At 44.6% G+C, this 19514-nt stretch overlaps 1 protein-coding gene across 2 annotated transcripts in view; it reads left to right on the top strand.

The window, feature by feature from the left end:
- The first annotated feature begins 158 nt into the window (after nt 1-158).
- Nucleotides 159-19514, top strand: part of BRCA1 (BRCA1 DNA repair associated) — a 227260-nt gene continuing 207904 nt past the window's right edge. Inside the window, exons 1-2 of one of the 2 annotated variants that reach the window (XM_069751885.1) lie at nt 159-220; nt 7276-7365. In XM_069751885.1, the coding sequence (XP_069607986.1) occupies nt 7286-7365 (80 nt within the window). In that variant the 5' untranslated portion in view covers nt 159-220; nt 7276-7285. The remainder of the gene's footprint in view (nt 221-7275; nt 7366-19514) is intronic. The other variant, XM_069751886.1, reaches the window with a different exon arrangement.

The following is a 19514-nucleotide window of genomic DNA, read 5'->3' as shown; positions in this document are numbered from 1 at the left end:
GCTTGTATCGTCACGTGACAGTTGGAGCAGCTACAAGCCATTGGCTGATAAATGCGGATATGGGCGAGGCTTTTAAACCACGCCCATCGTGGTAATATCGTCCAAGGTTGCGGGGGCGGCCCCTGTAAGGGAATGGTGCGGCCGGGGGAGGAGCTTGTAGTGTGGAGGCGTGGTGAGAGCAAGTAGCGCGGGAGTGTTGAAAGAGCGGGATTCTCTGCAGGTACTGCGGGTCCATGTACGGGGCTGGTGCGGTATAGGGGAGAGGACACAGTTCTGCCTGCCTCTGTGTAGGGGATGTGTGTAATGTGCTGCTCATGCACGGCGTGGTCGTCTTCCCAGAGGGAGCACATTGGGTGACTGGCTGACTTCGCGCACTGTTGTGTAGTTTGGTGCCTGTGGCATGCTGGGACTTGTAGTTAGTTAATCTCTGTATGGCAGCTGCTGACCCCGTCCTGGGGTTGTGTACTGACTGAGCCATCGGATGTGTCCGGACTGTGCACGTCTCTTTACTTTGCAGTATAATCATTTCGGAACGTTTGTGATAAGGAGGAGCCAATCAGGCTGCAGCTTTCATTTTCTAGATGAGCTTTGGTAAATGTAAGCTGGATGATGATTGGTTGCTACTACTCCATCTTGGTCTTTGTCAGAACCCTGCTACTGATGTTTTGAACCATTGAGCCGTGACTCCATCTTGGTCTTAATGCACTTGCTGGCCCCATGTGATGTTCTAGGGAAGTGTGAGGGGAGTTCTGTGGTGGTCTGTAACATAAAGGCCTGCCCATGGCTGTATGACTCTGACTCTGGGGCTCTCCCCTATTGAGCATTCCTCTATAGGGGGCTGCACAATGGTAATAAAGACTCGGTGTCCATGACTCTTGGCTCCTCTTCTGATGGTGCTGGAGGGTCACACTTCAGGGTGTATGGTCTACCCAGGAGTCACACCCGTTGTACAGGGCTGCACTGTGACACCGACTTCTATGGGGTCCGTTCTACAAAGGCCTCACATACCGTAGGTTATTGCGGCCGGCCCCACAGACCATCCAGTGTGCAGTCGTGCTCGATTTTTCCCTCCTCTCTGGCTGCGTTCGTCTTTTCAGATGGGTACAAAAGTGCAGGGGACTGTTATTGTACCCGCCAGAAAAAGATGGACACTGCTGGAAAGGAGGGCACACCGAGGCTACGTTCACATTTGCGTTCTGTCGGGCGCAGCCGCGGCGACGCATGCGCCCATATATTTAACATGGGGGCGCATGGACATGCGTTTGCATGCGTTTTGCGATGCATGCGTCTTTTTTGCCGCAAGCGTTAGGGCGCAGAGGACGCAGCAAGATGCATTTTTTTTTGCGTCCAAAATCCGGCAAAAAAAGGACACATGCGTCACAAAACTATGCGTTTTTTCTTGTTTGCGTTGCGTCGCCGACGCAGCAGCGCACAACGCAAATGTGAACGTAGCCTGAGTGCAAGGCTGCACACACAGAATTTCATTGTCTCATTGTACTTAAAGTTCCTCTGTCAGCAGGATTGTGCCCAGTAACCTACAGACAGTGTCAGGTCGGTGCCATTATACTGATTACAATGATACCTTGGTTGATGAAATCCGTCTTGTGGTGGTTTTTATCTTCATTTTCAGAGTTGAGTTAGATATGCTCGGGCTCCGGGGCGGCCTGTGGGGGGTCTTCATGTGGTGCTCTGATTACATATTCATAATGGAGACTGCTGACAGGTCACTGACCCCTCACTGGCCTGCCCCCAATTTACATCATGAAAGAAAATATATATTTATATATTAGTGCCAAGGAAAAATGAACTTTGCAAATTGGTAAGCCTTACCCCTTAAATTTGTTCCTTTTGGCATAAGGATTCGCCATGTAAAATATGTTGACATTAAATTTAGATTTACCTCTTGCTCAAGACGCACGCACACGCCACACACGCCGCGTTCAGAAAGTCCGATCTATCAAAATATCGGTAAACGGCATAACATACCATACATAACGCAGGATATGCATGACGATAAATACCAAACAAATATTTAAAACTGCAATATGATGTGCCATTGAGCAACCAGTAAATGATAACTAATCTTAAAAAAAGAAAATTATAAAATATCTATGACCAAAAAGGAACAAAATTAGGAGGAAAGACCTTCAAAAAACGTGTTACTTAATTTTTACCATGCATTTCCTTGGCACCCTAATAAAAAAAAAAAAAATAAAAAAATAATAATTTAAAAAAATATATATATACACACACTCACTCACACTCTGGAACGCTTCAATGGATCCCAGTGATTCGGAGATGTTTTTCGTGGCGTATTGTACTTCTTGATAGTAGTAAAATTTGGTCAACATGACTTGCATTTATTTGTGAAAATATTAGAAATCTAGATTGTTTTGCAATTTTTATGCCCTTAAATCAAGAGAGCTCTCACACAAAATAGTTAATAAATAATATTTCCCACATGTCCACTTTACATCAGCACAATTTTTGAAACAACTAAGTGTTCAAAGTTACATTCAAAAAGTTTATTAACCCTTAAGGTGCTTCACAGGAATTAATGGAATGTGGAACGAAAAAAATGAACATTTGTTTTTTTTTTTCCCCAAATTTTTTTCATTTTTGTAAGGGAAGCAGTAAAAAATGGACCCCACAATCTATTGTGCAATTTCTCCAGCCTACTCTTTTGGTGCACGGCAGGGCTCGGTAGGGAAGGAGCGCCATCTGAGTTTTTGAATGTAAAATTTGGTGGAATAATTAGCGGACGCCATGTCGCCTTTCATGAGCCCCTGATGTGCCTAGACAGTGAAAACTGCCCACAAGTAATACCATTTTGGAAATTAGACCCCTCAGGGAACGTATCTAGATGTGTTGCGCACCTTTAACCTACCAGGATCTTCATAGTAAACAAAAAATTCACATTTTTCCCATAAAAATGTTTTTAGCTCCATTTTTTTTTTTCGTTTTCACAAGGGTAACGGGAAAATGGACCCCAAAATTTGTTGAGCAATTTCTTGAGTTCACCAATACCCCACACGTTGTCGAAAACTACTTTTAAGGCACAATGCAAAGCTCATAATAGAAGAAGGGCCATATTGGAGTAAAGATTTTGCTGGATTGGTTTGAGGGTGCCAGGACGGCAGAACATCCCCCATAAGTGACCCAATTTTACAAACTACACCCCTCAATGAATTCACTGCACCCCTAGATGATCATATTGACAACACAGTTGTCACAGAATTTTATACCATTGGGCAGTGATGAAAAAATAATTACATTTCTACCACCGAAACTTTGTTTTAGCCCCAGATTTAGGGTACCGTATGTGCACACGTAGAATGTTCCTCTGCGGATTTTTCCGCAGCAGATTTGATAAATCCGCAGGGCAAAAACACTGCGTTTTTCCTGCCGATTTACCATGGATTTTGTGCAGATTCCACTGCGGTTTTCTATTATGGAGCAGGTGTAAAACCGCTGTGGATTCCGCACAAAGAAGTGACATGCTGCGGAATGTAATCCGCTTCGTTTCCACGTGTTTTTTTCCGCAGCATGTGCACAGCGTTTTCGGTTTCCCATGGGTTTACATTGTACCGTAAACTCATGGGAAACTGCTGCGGATCCGCAGCAAAATCCACATCGTGTGCACATAGCCTTAAGATTTTCACACTGGGAAATGGGTAAAAATGGCACCTAAATTTGTCCCACAATTTCTTGCTTAACCATATGGTGAGACTCGGGATGGACAGAGTGCTATTTTCCTCCTGTGGTGCAGATTTTGCTGGAATAGTTTACCTAACTCCAAATACAGAGCCCCTAAGTGCTAGAAGAGCAGAATCACCCGGTCAAGTGACCCCATTTTGGAAATGATACCCCTTTGGGAATTTATCTACAGATGTAGTGACGATTTTGACTCCATTGGTGTTTTCCAGAAACAAGCAGCATCGGATGTTGAGTGCGAATTGCAAACTTCCATTGTAGTGCCCATACGTTGTAGTGCCCGGTATATCAAATTGCCCAGTGCATTGTGGTGCCCAGCTCATGCTTCGGGAGGCATGCACCTGGAAATTAGGCGGGTGCTCATCGCTACAGAAATGCCAAACGTGGATGTTAAGTGTGGTTTAGGCACGCTGGGACTCAGAAAGTAGGGGGGCATTTGGATTTGGGAGTGCAGAATTTGCTGAATTTCTTTTGGGGTTGGGTGGTGGGGGTATGGGGCAGTTGCGATGAGCTATAGCGCCTTTGTTGCACTAGTAACGTGGAAGACCCCTATATTTCCATTAACAGATCACGGATCTCAATGGAGGCTTGCTTTTGTTTGTGGATTTAGCTGAAGTTTTTGTTGGGAACCTCTTGCATAACGTTTGGGATCACATCTATTCGGCTCTCTACGATTAGCACTTACTGTACATCGGGGTTTCCATCTAAATCTCAGAGTGACATGACAGATGAAACCACCGAGGGATCCACTCACTATAAGGCTGCCATCACAATAGCAGTATTCGGTCAGTATTTTACATCAGTATTTGTAGCCAAAACCAGGAGTGGAACAAATAGAGGAAAAGTATAATAGAAACATATGCACCACTTCTGTATTTATCACCCACTCCTGGTTTTGGCTACAAATACTGATGTAAAATACTGACCAAATACTGATAGTGTGACGGCAGCCTAATGCGGCAGCATAGCTACTCTGGCCTCTGTTCAGCGATGTCCTTCAAAATTGTGGTGGGCCGCGCTTTTATGCACGCCTAAAAAGACGGACACCATTGGATTTTAGGATCCACACGGCATCCACAGTGCCTCCATCTGCCTCATTATAGGGAATCTTTCGTCGGTGGTTCCGTCTCAATCACGTATTTCGGTGATTTACACGGAAACCCCAATGTAAGTGCTCAACGTAGAACCCAGGATAAATATCCGATGAGTCTTACTGCAGTCTTTAGGAGACAGAATGAACAAATCAACAGCAGGTAAAGAATTGGTTTGATTTATTTTTTACATTCTTCAAGCAGAATAAGCGATTAGACGACTTTATTTTTGATGTCGGTGCAGATTTATATAAGTTTCTTTCATGTTCGGCTGCTGTCGCACACTAAGACGTTTTTTATTTCTAAAACAAGTCTTAGCATTGCCATATTTTGAAAGCTATAATTTTTCAATATTTTGTCTGACAGTCATGTTGTGGCTTGTTTTTTGCAGGACATGTTTGTTTTTATTGGTACCATTTTCGGGCACATGATATTTTTTGTTTGCCTTCTGTTCTGGTTTTTGGAGGCAGAATGAACAAAAATGAACAATTCAGAAATTGCTTCTTTAATTCCGTTCCACATGTGGTAAAATTGATAAGGCAACATTATTCTTCTGGTCAGTATGATTACCGTGATATCGCATTTCTATTTTTTATTTTTTTTGCCGCTTTTACACGATAAAATTTTTTATAGTAAAAATAATTTTATTTTTACATTGCTTTATTCTGAGAGCTAAAACTTTTTTTTGTGGAGCAAGATAAAGTTTTAAGTATAATTTTTATTTACATTCTTTTTTAATCACGCTTTACTCCACTTTTTCTTCAATATAATGATAAAGCATAGTCTTTTTTTTTTTTGTTAACGGTGTTCACTAAAGAGATTAACTAATGGGATAGTTTTATAGGTTGGGTCTTTTCGGGTCCGGCGATACCAATTTTTTTTTTTTTTTTTCATCAATTTTATTGGATTACGATTTTTTTAAATACTTTACAATGTTTATTATTTATTTATTTTTTACATTGTCCCAGGATGGGACATCAACTTTATACTGAGAAATCGCTTATCTAATACTCTGCTATGCTTCTGTGTTGCAGAACATAAGATTAGCGTCTGATATGCAGAAAGGAGAACATAAGATTAGCGTCTGATATGCAGAAAGGAGAACATAAGATTAGCGTCTGATATGCAGAAAGGAGCTCGTGCTCTGGGTGACCATGCGGCCATCTTTCATATAGAGCTGATACCCGCATTTGATCGCTGTGGCGTTCAGAGTGAGCCCGTGCGATCATGGCGCCGTATATATACAGCGGTTTGAGGTAACGCAGCTCCCGTGGCTCCATATATATACGGTGCATGTCGGGAAGGGGTTAAGTGAATCTGTCAACATTTTTTTTGCTTTGTAATCTGATAACAGCATGATGTAGGGGAGGACACACTGATTCCAGTGATGGATCACTTACTGGGCTGTGTGTTGTTTCAATTAAACCAGTGTTTTATCAGCAGGAGCAGCAGGAGTCTCAAGCCATTCAGTCCTCCTACTCTGTGTAACCCCGCCTCCACCACTGATTGGCAGATTTCTGCTGTGGGCGGGGTTATACAGAGCTCAGCATTCAGGCAGCTGGTAGCAAATAAGTGTTTTTATCAAACCTGCAGCAAACGGCCCTGTAAGTTAAACATCGTTGGAATCAGGGTCTCTGTCCATACATCATGCTGCTGTCAGATGAGATAACCTGGTATGGTTTATCTTTGATTGTGTATAAACCTTCCTGCTATCTGTTAATTAAAGGATTATTGCAATCTAAGCCTTTCATGGCTGAGGCGGGGAATAACTGCATTATAGGCAAGACAAGGAGTGGGGCCTAAACTCGACACCGATGCATTACTTTCTATTATACTTTTACTTTTTTTTTTTTTTTTTTTTTTTCATTCTACTCCTGGTTTAGACTCGCAGATATAAAATACTGACAGATTGCTGAAGTGTGAATACCACATAAAGATGATTATAAGAAGGGATTACACTACTTTCATATTGATGACCTATCATCCGGATAGCTTGTCAGTATCAGCGCATGATGCTCTGACGCCCATCACCCCTGCCGGTCAGCTATTTGTGATGGCAGGATGTAAAGGTGTACAGAGCTAGACTAGATCTGCTGCTATTCATTATTATTGGAGCGGAGCTGCAGTACCCAAGAACGGCCACTACACGGTGTATAACCTTGTGCTGTTTTGGCTTTGTACACTGTTGTAACCCTTGCCGCCGCTCCAAATTGCTGATCTGCGGAGTTGCCAGCTGTTAGATCCCACCAATCTCATCGGTAGCCTTTTTTTTTGAGTTATTCATGTGCAACATTGCCCTATACACATAATCATGGCTGTGTCACAGTTCCCAGCACAGATGGTGGTCCATGTCTGTGCTCCTTTCTGTAAGATCTTTCCACCAATTTGCAGCAATAATATTCGTTATTGATCATATGCTATGGTTTTTTCCCTTCTGAAATTGGCTTTTGTCTCATGTGTTTTGATTCAGGGAGTAGAAAATGACCTGCGCCACCATGGAGGTGGAAGACGTTCACAACGTGCTATCTGTCATGCAGAAGAATTTAGAATGTCCCATATGGTAAGTGCGGAATTAGTGAGAAATTTGAGCCAAGTGTCTACAACAAATGGCTGTCTTAGGCCAGAGGTCCCCAACTCCAGTCCTCAAGGCCCACCAACAGGTCATGTTTTCAGGATTTCCTTAGTCTTGCCCAGGTAATAATTGCATCACCTGTGCAATGCAAAGGAAATCCTGAAAACATGACCTGTTGGTGGGCCTTGAGGACTGGAGTTGGGGACCTCTGTCTTAGGCTACGTTCACATTGGCGTTCCGCCAATGTGCGTCGCTGTTGCGCCGGCGACGCAGCGGCGACGCGCCCCTATGTTTAACATAGGGGACGCGTGCGTTTTTAGGGTGGCGTTTTTCGACACTTGCGTCGTTTCCGACGCTAGCGTCGGACGCAAGAAAATGCAACAAGTTGCATTTTCTGTGCGTCCGATTTTGGTCAAAAAACGACGCACGCGTCGCAAAACGCGCGCGTTTTTGCGCGTTTTTTCGCGCGTTGCGTCGCCACGCTAGTGTGAACGTAGCCTTAAACCGAAAGTGATAGAATGTATTCATTGCATTAAATGGGTCGTCTGGTTAATATGTTATCACCCATCCATAGGATAGCTGATAACTTGTTGTAAGCTGAGGGTCTGAACTTTGGTACTTGCGGTGATTGGCAGAACAGGCTACTTCGGACTCTGCCCATCGATACTGGTTCCAGCAGTAGGACACTCAACGAGCAGCAAATTATCACCTATCCAATGGATAGGTGTAAAGGGGTTGTCTGGTCAAAACAAGTTAAAGCATGCAACAATTTTTGGTACAGAATTTTGGTAAGGTATGGCAGCCAACTGTGTAATATGTAATGGTACTCTGTGTGTTCATTGTTGATAAAGTTGGCAAAAGTTTTAGTTGTCTGACTTCTACTATATAATTGTCTAAGGGTCACTTCCGTCTGTCCTTCTGTCTGTCACGGATATTCATTGGTCGCGGCCTCTGTCTATCATGGAAATCCAAGTCGCTGATTGGTCGCCGCAAAACAGCCACGACCAATCAGCGACGGGCACAGTCCGGAAGAAAATGGCCGCTCCTTACTCCCCGCAGTCACTGCCCGGCACCCGCATACTCCCCTCCGGTCACCGCTAAGCGCTAACACAGGGTTAATGCCAGCGGTAATGGACCGCGTTATGCCGTGGGCAACGCACTCCGTTACCGCCGCTATTAACCCTGTGTGTCCCCAACTTTTTACTATTGATGCTGCCTATGCGGCATCAATAGTAAAAAATGTAATGTTAAAAATAATAATAATAATAATAAAAAAAACCTGCTATACTCACCCTCTGTTGTCCGCAGAGCCGGCCACCATCTTCCGTTCCCGGCGATGCATTGGGAAATGACCCAGAAGACTTAGCGGTCTCGCGAGACAGCGAAGTCATCTGGGTAATTTCGCAATGCATCCTGGGAACGGAAGATGGCGGCAGCCGCGCGCCTATCGCCGGAGCTCCGCAGGACCCCACGAGGTGAGTATATAACTTTTTTTTTTTTTTATTTTACTTATTTTACAGGAATATGGTGCCCACACTGCTGTATACTACGTGGGCTGTGTTACATACTGCATGGCTCTGTGCTGTATACTACATAGGCAGTGTTATATACTATGTGGGCTGTGTGATATACTCTGTGGGCTGTGCTATATATTACGTGGCCACTGTTAAATACTGCGTGGGATGTGCTATATACTACGTGACTGGGCAATATACTACGTGGCTCTGTGCTGTATACTACGTAGCTGGGCAATATACTACATGTCTGTACTGTATACTACGTGACTGGGCAATATACTACGTGGCTCTGTGCTGTATACTACGTGGCTGGGCAATATACTACGTGGCTGGGCAATATACTACGTGGCTGGGCAATATACTACGTGGCTGGGCAATATACTACGTGGCTGGGCAATATACTACGTGGCTGGGCAATATACTACGTGGCTCTATGTGGCTCTGTGCTGTATACTACGTGACTGTGCTGTATACTACGTGGCTGGGCAATATACTACGTGGCTCTGCTGTATACTACGTGGCTCTGTGCTGTATACTACGTGGCTCTGTGCTGTATACTACGTGGCTCTGTGCAGTATACTACGTGGCTCTGTGCTGTATACTACGTGGCTCTGTGCTGTATACTACGTGGCTCTGTGCTGTATACTACGTGGCTCTGTGCTGTATACTACGTGGCTCTGTGCTGTATACTACGTGGCTCTGTGCTGTATACTACGTGGCTCTGTGCTGTATACTACGTGGCTCTGTGCTGTATACTACGTGGCTCTGTGCTGTATACTACGTGGCTCTGTGCTGTATACTACGTGGCTCTGTGCTGTATACTACGTGGCTCTGTGCTGTATACTACGTGGCTCTGTGCTGTATACTACGGGGCTCTGTGCTGTATACTACGGGGCTCTGTGCTGTATACTAAGTCGCTGGGCAATATACTACGTGGCTCTGTGCTGTATACTACGTGGCTCTGTGCTGTATACTACGTGGCTCTGTGCTGTATACTACGTGGCTCTGTGCTGTATACTACGTGGCTCTGTGCTGTATACTACGTGGCTCTGTGCTGTATACTACGTGGCTCTGTGCTGTATACTACGTGGCTCTGTGCTGTATACTACGTGGCTCTGTGCTGTATACTACGTGGCTCTGTGCTGTATACTACGTGGCTCTGTGCTGTATACTACGTGGCTCTGTGCTGTATACTACGTGGCTCTGTGCTGTATACTACGTGGCTCGGCAATATACTACGTGGCTCTGTGCTGTATACTACGTGGCTCTGTGCTGTATACTAAGTCGCTGGGCAATATACTACGTGGCTCTGTGCTGTATACTACGTGGCTCTGCAGTATACTACGTGGCTCTGCAATATACTACGTGGCTCTGCAGTATACTACGTGGCTCTGCTGTATACTACGCGGCTCTGTGCTGTATACTACGCGGCTCTGTGCTGTATACTACGTGGCTGGGCAATATACTACGTGGCTGGGCAATGTACTACGTGGCTGTATACTACGCGGCTCTGTGCTGTATACTACGCGGCTCTGTGCTGTATACTACGCGGCTCTGTGCTGTATACTACGCGGCTCTGTGCAGTATACTACGCGGCTCTGTGCTGTATACTAATTCGCTGGGCAATATACTACGTGGCTCTGTGCTGTATACTACGTGGCTCTGTGCTGTATACTACGTGGCTCTGCAGTATACTACGTGGCTCTGTGCTGTATACTATGTGGCTCTGCTGTATACTACGCGGCTCTGTGCTGTATACTACGCGGCTCTGTGCTGTATACTACGTGGCTGGGCAATGTACTACGTGGCTGGGCAATGTACTACGTGGGCTGTGCAATGTACTACGTGGACATGCATATTCTAGAATACCCGATGCGTTAGAATCGGGCCACCATCTAGTTATAAATAAAGACGCATTTTATAACACTATTGCTTAAAGTGGTTATTACTACTGTGGTATTAATGACCCATCCTTAGGATAGGTCATCGATATCAGACCGGGGGTGGACCATTACCCTATACATCCACTGATAAGCAGATTTGTAAACAGATGTGTGGCACTGGACACCTCGGCTCCTTACACTGTTTAGTGGCCGCTCCCAGGTACTGTGGGTCAGCGCCTGTTCATTTAGATACCTCAGGTCAGAAGAGCCTCTCTTCCAATGCAGAAATTCCAGTAAAGCAATAATGGACTTGTAAGGAAAGGTGCATGAAAATCTCTATTTTCTACTAGCTCACAAAGATACACCAAGTAAGCAAAATATGTGAGAAATTCTAAAATATAACTTTAATTGTAATAAAACAAAACAAAATTTGTGTGTATAAAACTACTGCTCAATATTACCCGTACCTACAGGCAAAAAGACATACCCAATAACCTAACAATTAGGCCACAAGTAGTGATGAGCGAATGTGCTCAGATAACGTGTTAGCGAGTATCTTGGGAAGTTCGGATAATATGTTAGAGTCCCTGCGGTGTTAGACAGCCGCCACATGTGGGGGGATTGCATAACAAACAGGCAATACCTGCATGGGTTGTGGCTGTCTACTGCCGCCAAACTTGCAGCTGCGGGGCGCGAATATATTACCCGAGCACGCGCAAGATACTCGGGAATAAACATTATCTGAGCATGTTCGCTCATCCATAGCCACAAGATATAACAATATATGAAACTGACAGTGGTCCGGTTTACAAATATTCATAGTACATGGGTGCAATGATCTCACCCAAACGTCTGTGTCCAACGAAGAGAAGGTCATCCCACCAGACATCAATCCTGTGTAAACCAGTGTCTCAGCCAATCTTTGTTTTCAGGAGGCAGTAATAATCAATCAGTCATCATTCATCAATCAGTCATCATTCATCAATCAGTCATCATTCATCAATCAGTCATCATTCATCAATCAGTCATCATTCATCAATCAGTCATCATTCATCCGTCATCATTCATCCATCTATGGAACACACTTGATTACATAAGAAGGGGTTACATACAAAATACATATATCACGCACAGTAGACAAACCAGCAATTATAGACTGGTACAGAGGGAAGAGGACCCTGCCATTGCGGGATTAAATTCTACAGGATGATGTGGAAGGAGATGGTAGTCGGGGGTTGCAGCAGCTTCGGTGTTTTTGAGGTGGCAGTGTGGTCATTACAGGTTGTAAGCCCCTCGTCATACAGTTTTTACTGTCTACATTGTGCAGATTTCTCCCCTGAAGAACTCGATGGGAAGAAACACACCCTATCGGGGCTATTCACATATAGGGTCAGATGTGGACTGCTCTACTCAGAGTGGGAGTTTTTGGAGATTAGGGGCAGCACAGTATGACAAGGGTCTAATAGGACCTCCTGCAAACCTCTCTTGGCTAAGACACTGGTTTACACAGGATTGATGTCTGGTGTGATGACCTTCTTTTCCCTTGGACACAGATGTTTTGATGAGATCACTCCACTTTATACAATCTCCTGTGTACTATGGACATTTGTAAACTGCCTGTAATCTGGACCAATGTCAGTTTAATCTATTTTATAGCTTGTTGCCTAATTGTTAGGTTATTGGGTATAATATGTCTTTATTCAGTCTCCATGACAGCACCACGAGAGGGGATCCACCCTTCAGGGACAGGAAACCTACAGACATAAAAGGGTGGCACCTCTCTCCCACATCAGTTGGTTTCCTGTCCCTGACAGAGGAACCTCTTCAGGCAGGCCTTATGAAGTAGGTCGAAGAAAAGAAGATAGCCCAGTCCTGGCAGACCAATTCAGGTAGTGGGGGTCCCCTGCCTCGGTCTATCCAGGACACTGGAAGCACCACACGGCAGGGGGACAGCAGAGAGAAGCAGCCTTCAGGAGAAGTGCTTGCTTCTTAGTGGTCCATCGTCGCAGGTACCTGGTAAGTATGTGGAGCCCATCTTCAGAGGCTGTGCCTGGCGGGGCCTCCCGTTGTCTGACCGCATCCTAGGGAGGGTGTGTGCGTTGGTCTGGGCGGCGCTAGCATGCCCGGTCGCGCAAGCTGTGGCCGCTACCGGAAGGGAAGTGTCTGGATGACGCGGCTAGCAGTAGAGCCGCGTCGGCCGATGGCTTCGCTCTGGGTGTCTGAGTCCGGGCACTGACCCCCATCAGGGGGTGGTACCTTGGGGGCATATTTAAGTAGAGTATGGTGGCTGCTGGGTGCTTCCGACCCATTCTTAAGATGGAGTCACTGGAGCAAGGAGCACCGCAGCCTGACAAGCAGCAGCAGCAGCAGCTTCAGCCTATTGAGGAGTCTCAGCCTATCTCTCAGCGGCGATCTAGTGGCAGTAGTTGCGCTGGTGGAGTTAAAAGTACTCAGAAATCCAGGTCAATCAAGTCCTCAAGCCGTAGAACATCGCCGGCTAGGAATGACCCCCTGCTTATTACGGTACCACTCACTACACGTCTTGGGTAAGTGATCTTTGTGAAAGTTCACTTAGTGATGTTCTGTTCCTCCTTATGTTTCCTCTCTCCTTGTTAGGGGAGAAAATGTTCTGCCAAAGCCACACAAAGGGAGTGTGCCGAGTGTGGGGAACCACTCCCAGATGGTCATGAAAAGAGATTATGTAAACTCTGCATACAATGATTTATTGAGGAGGAGGCTCCTGATCTTCTACTTTAAGGGATATGGCTAGGCAAGAAATCAGAGGTTCTATTAAATCCATGTCTCAGAAAACTGATTTCAAAAAGGGGAAAGAAATCAGATCCCCAGTTTCGGATTTGGGTTCGGACTCTGGTGAACTGAGCTCAGATTCCTTCCCATCATCCTCTTCGTCTGTAGACGCCGAGTCCGGTCATTCCTGTTTACCGCTGGACAGAGATAACCACCTTGTTAAGGCGGTAAACAATACAGTGGGGATTGAGGAGATCCTGTCAGAATGGTCCATGCAGGACATAATGTTCAAAGGTCTACATCGAAAATCCTGAAAGTCATTTCCGGTGGTTGATAAGATAAATACGTTGATTACACTTCTTCTCCTGATATCACGCCTGCCTTATTAGAAAACACCAGTGATTGTCTTACCGCTGTCTCTAACATCATGTCCTCCCTCTATCTGAAACTAAACTGTCAAAAACTGAACTTCTCGTGTTCTCTCCCTCTACTAACCTACCTTTGCCTGACATTGCCATCTCCGTGTGCGGTTCCACCATTAGTCCAAAGCAACATGCCCGCTGCTTTGGGGTCATCCTTGATTCTGACCTTTCATTCACCCCCCACATTCGATCACTGGCTCGCTCTTCTTACCTGCATCTCAAAAACATTTCTAGAATTCGCCCTTTTCTTACTTTCGACTCTGCAAAAACTCTTACTGTTTCACTTATTCATTCTCGTCTGGACTATTGTAACTCTCTACTAATCGGCCTCCCTCTTACCAAACTTTCCCCGCTCCAATCTGTCCTGAATGCTGCTGCCAGGATCATATTCCTCACCAACCGTTACACCGATGACTCTACCTTGTGCCAGCCATTACACTGGCTACCCATCCACTCCAGAATCCAGTACAAAACTACTACCCTCATCCACAAAGCACTCCATGGCTCTGCACCACCCTACATCTCCTCTCTGGTCTCAGTCTACCACCCTACCCGTGCCCTCCGCTCCACTAATGACCTCAGGTTAGCATCCTCAATAATCAGAACCTCCCACTGCCGTCTCCAAGACTTTACACGTGCTGCGCCGATTCTTTGGAATGCACTACCTAGGTTAATACGATTAATCCCCAATCCCTACAGTTTTAAGCGTACCCTAAAAACTCACTTGTTCAGACTGGCCTACCGCCTCAATGCATTAACCTAACGATCCCTGTGTGGCCTATTTATATAATAAAAAAAAAAAAAAAACAGGTTCCTCGCATCATGTTCTCATTCACTTTATGCAGTTAATAGCCCTCTGTGTCTGTACTGCTACATACTTAGGCAGTTAATTGGTTCATGCAGCTTTACATGAACACCCGAGCCTTACACTATGGCCGGTCACAATAACTAAAGCAATTGTTACCATCCACCTCTCGTGTCTCCCCTTTTCCTCATAGTCTGTAAGCTTGCGAGCAGGGCCCTTATTCCTCCTGGTATCTGTTTTGAACTGTATTTCTGTTATGCTGTAATGTCTATTGTCTGTACAAGTCCCCTCTATAATTTGTAAAGCGCTGCGGAATATGTTGGCGCTATATAAATAAAAATTATTATTATTATTACAAGAGAGTGGAAAAAACCCGAAAGGAAGGGTTCGCTCCCGCCGGCATTTAAGAGAAGGTATCCATTCGAGGAGGAAGCATCGTCCCCATGGGACAAGGCCCCGAAGCTGGACGAGGCAGTAGCCAAAGCGTGCAAAAGGACCTCTCATCCATTTGAGGATTTGGGAAATTTAAAAGATCCACTATACAGAAAGGCTGACTTTTTTTCTTAAAGGTGCTTGGGAAACATCGGCAGGATCCCTAAGACCAGCAATTGCAGCCACTTGCGCAGCACGGTCACTAATGGTGTGGCTTGACCGCCTAGAGGATCAGCTCAAAAACAAAGTTCCCAGAAATGAGATCCTATCCTCCCTGCCTATAATTCAGGAGGCAGCAGCTTTTCTTTCAGATGCGTCGGCAGATTCTGTTAAATTGGCTGCCAGATCTTCAGCCCTTTCTAACGCAGCCCGTAGGGCTCTATGGATAAAATGCTGGCCAGGAAACTTACAGGCCAGATCAAAACTATGTAGCATTCCCTGTGAAGGGGTACATTTATTTGGACCTGTACTTGATGAACTGTTGGAGAATGCAGGCGATAACAAAAAAACGATTCCCTTTCCTAGGAAGAGCCTCTTATAGACGGGATTACAATAAAGGGTGGTTTAACCACAGAAGCTCAAATAGAGAAAGATCCAGATATGACAGTAATAGGAAAAAAGGTAGAGGTTATATGTTTAATACCTCCCGGGACTATAGAAAACCACAATGACTGCCGGTCCAGGTGGGGGGCAGGCTTTCAGCCTTCTTTCCTGCCTGGTTAAAAATTTCAAATAGCATGTGGATTCTCAGTATTATTGAAACTGGCCTAAAGTTCGAGTTCCAAAGGATTCCTCAAGACAAATTTAGTTTTACAGCCATCCGTTCTTCTGCAGAGCAATTGGCACTGGAGTCGGAAGTCCAGGAACTTCAACAAAATGGAGTTCTGATTAAAGTGCCCGCAGTACAAAGTGGTGTGAGGTTCTACTCACCTCTCTTTCTGGTCAAAAAACCTGACTGGTCCTTTCGTACCATCATTAATTTAAAAGGTCTAAATAAATTTCTGCTGGTTCCTTCCTTCAAAATGGAGTCTGTAAAGACGGCAATAAATCTTCTATTTAAAAATTTCTTCATGGTTGTCTTAGATCTGAAAGACGCCTATTATCATGTCCCAATACACGCAGACCACCAACAATTTCTTAGGGTGGCGGTTTCACTTAAAGGTACAGTAGATCACTTTCAATATCGAGCACTCCCCTTCGGAGTCTCGGTCGCACCCCGAGTATTTACTAAAATTGTAGAGATAATGGCACACCTTCACGAACAGGACATATTAATAGTTCCCTACTTAGATGACTTATTGATTGTGGGACAGTCTTAGTCACATTGCAAGGACCAATTGGGAAAGGTGACGTCGGCATTGCAGAAATTGGGGTGGATCATTAATCTCAAAAAATCTCGTTTACAGACCTTAGAGGTACGGGAGTTTCTGGGTCTTGTCATAGACTCTAGGCGACAGGAATGTCGCCTGCCAGATTCAAAAGTGGATAGTATTCAACGGCTGCCAACCAAAGTGATTAATAATCCATCAGTCTCTGTAAGAGGGGCAATGTCACTATTGGGTTCACTCACATCATGTATTCCGGCAGTTCTCTGGGCTCAATATCACACCAGAACACTACAGTGGGACATTTTACATAATACCCATCGCCTAAGAGCCCATCTTAACAGTAAATTTTCACTATCCATTGAATCTATTCAGTCATTACATTGGTGGACACACATACCAAATTTACGTAGAGGTGTTCCCTGGATAAATCATGTAACTCGAATAATAACTACAGATGCTAGCCCCCAGGGACTGGGGGGCACACATGGAGAGTAGTTGGGTCCAGGGACTGTGGTCTCAATCCGAACAAAATTCTTCTTCCAACCTAAAAGAATAAGCGGTAGAACGCTCTTTAAGTAGTTTCCTTATACCACTACAGGGTCGGCACGTCAGGCTTTTCTCAGACAACCAGGTAACCGTAGCCTACATTAACCATCAAGGAGGTACTCGGTCCGGTTTGTTAATGGAGGTCGCGGATCGTATTTTTCAGATGGCAAAAAATCATCTATCTCTTACGGCTCTTCACATAAAAGGAAAGCTCGATATCATGGCCGAATACCTAAGCCGCAACAAACTCGGACAGGGAGATTGGACACTAAATCTGACCATCTTCAACCAAATCGTACAATTGTGGGGATGCCCAGGCATAGATCTTTTTGCCAGCCGAGAAAACAGAAAGCTACATCGATTCTGCTCCTTAAACCCCAGAGACAATCCGTATGCGGTGGACGCTCTCCTAATCTCATGGCACTTCAGTCTCGCTTATGCCTTTTCCCCTCTAACTTAATTCCGATAGTTCTGAGGAAAATACAGGAAGACGGGGCCGGGATAATCCTGATAGCCCTGTTCTGGCCCAAAAGGTCATGGTTTCCTTGGCTGAGGAAAATGTCCATTTGCCAGCCGTGGATTCTCCCAGACATACCAGATCTCCTCTCCCAGGGCACAATTCTCCATCCACGAGTGGCCAATTTTCATCTAACGCGTGGAATTTGAGAGGTCATTACTAAGGGGGAAAGGGTTTTCTCGAGACCTTGTAAATACATTACTAAAGATTAGGAAGGTTTCTACAACAAACATTTATGTCAGGATTTGGAAAAAATTCTTAGCAGTTTCGGGAGCACGGATTGACCAGAAAGCCTGTATTAACCAAATTTTAGAATTCTTACAGAAAGGTTTAGAAATAGGCCTAGCCACAAGCACTCTCAGGGTTCAAGTGTCGGCTCAGGGGGCGCTATACAATAGTAATTTAGCCAGCAATCACTGTATAGTCAGGTTCTTCAAGGCAGCTACTAGATCCAGGCCGGTTATTAAACAAAAATTAGTTCCATGGGACCTAAATCTTGTCCTCTCAGCTCTAACGCAAGCTCCATTTGAACCTATTGATACCGCCCCAATAAAAATCCTAACTTTAAAAACGACCCTATTAGTTGCGTTCACATCCGCGAGAAGGATTAGTGATCTACAAGCTTTGTCTAGACAACCTCCATACATGCAGTTTAGGGAGGATAGAGTTATTATAAAATCTGATCCTCTTTATCTTCCAAAAGTAGCTTCAAAATTTCATAGGTTACAGGAAGTTGTTCTACCTTCGTTCTGTCCTAATCCCACTAATGATAAGGGGCATAAAATCCATTCTTTAGATGTAAGAAGGTGTCTTCTTAGGTATATTTCAGCTACAAACACTTGGAAGAAATATAATTCCTTATTTGTATCCTTCCAGGGAGTTAGAAAGGGACTTAGAGTGTCTAAGAACACGCTAGCTAGATGGATCAGGGAGGCAATCTCTTTAGCTTATACAGTAGGTGGCATGGAGATCCCAGAAGGTATTAAAGCTCACTCTACTAGAGCCGTGGCTACATCCTGGGCGGAGAAATCATAGGTGTCAATTGAAGACATTTGTAAGGCGGCCACATGGTCTTCTCCATCTACTTTCTTTAAACACTATAGACTATATCTGGGTAGCTCCTCCGACCTCACGTTTGGGAGAAGGGTGCTTGAAGCAGTTGTCCCTCCCTAGTCTCTTACTTCTCTGAAAGTCTCTCGTGGTGCTGTCATGGTGACTGAATAAATACGTAAGCTACTTACCGGTAGCTGTGTTTTTGAGGAGCCCATGACAGCACCCTTATATTCCCTACCCCTTTTTCTCATATAGGTCAACACTTTCTTTTCCTTTAAGTTCTAAGTTTACTCACATGCTGAATTGTACCATATTTTAAGTTGATTATGTGCTACTAACCAAGGAGGCCCTCTCATGCTCTGTAAACCAACTGATGCGGGAGAGAAGTGCCGCCCTTTTATGTCTGTAGGTTTCCTGTCCCTGAAGGGCAGATCCCCCTCACTCGTGGTGCTGTCATGGGCTCCTGAAAAACACCGCTACCGGTAAGTAGCTTACGTATTTTTGATGGGTAATATTGAGTAGTATTTTCATGTACACAAATTTATTATAATTAAAGTTATATTTTAGTATTTCTCACATTTTGTTTACTTGGTCAGTGTAGAAATTAGAAGTGCCAATCTACCCCTTAAAGATTTACTGTTTGAGCGGCCAGAGTTGTCTGTCAGTCTGATTGTAAGGCATGCTAATCTCCCCTGATGAGTATAGGGTGCTCGGAAGTGAAACCTTATACCACCGATTATTTCTTTCTTTCTTTTTTGCTAATAAATACTTGTAGCATCTGCTGCACTCCTCTCTCATGAAAATTCCCAGAGGCTCCATTTCCCTCTGATTGCAGGAAATCTTTGAATATGAGCAATGTGCCGCCATTTATATTCTATTGACTTCT

The sequence above is a fragment of the Ranitomeya imitator genome, chromosome 2 (genome assembly GCF_032444005.1).
Source record: "Ranitomeya imitator isolate aRanImi1 chromosome 2, aRanImi1.pri, whole genome shotgun sequence".
NCBI lineage: Eukaryota > Metazoa > Chordata > Amphibia > Anura > Dendrobatidae > Ranitomeya > Ranitomeya imitator.
The sequence above is the reverse complement of the archived record's forward strand: the minus strand, read 5'-3'. Positions and strand labels throughout refer to the sequence as shown.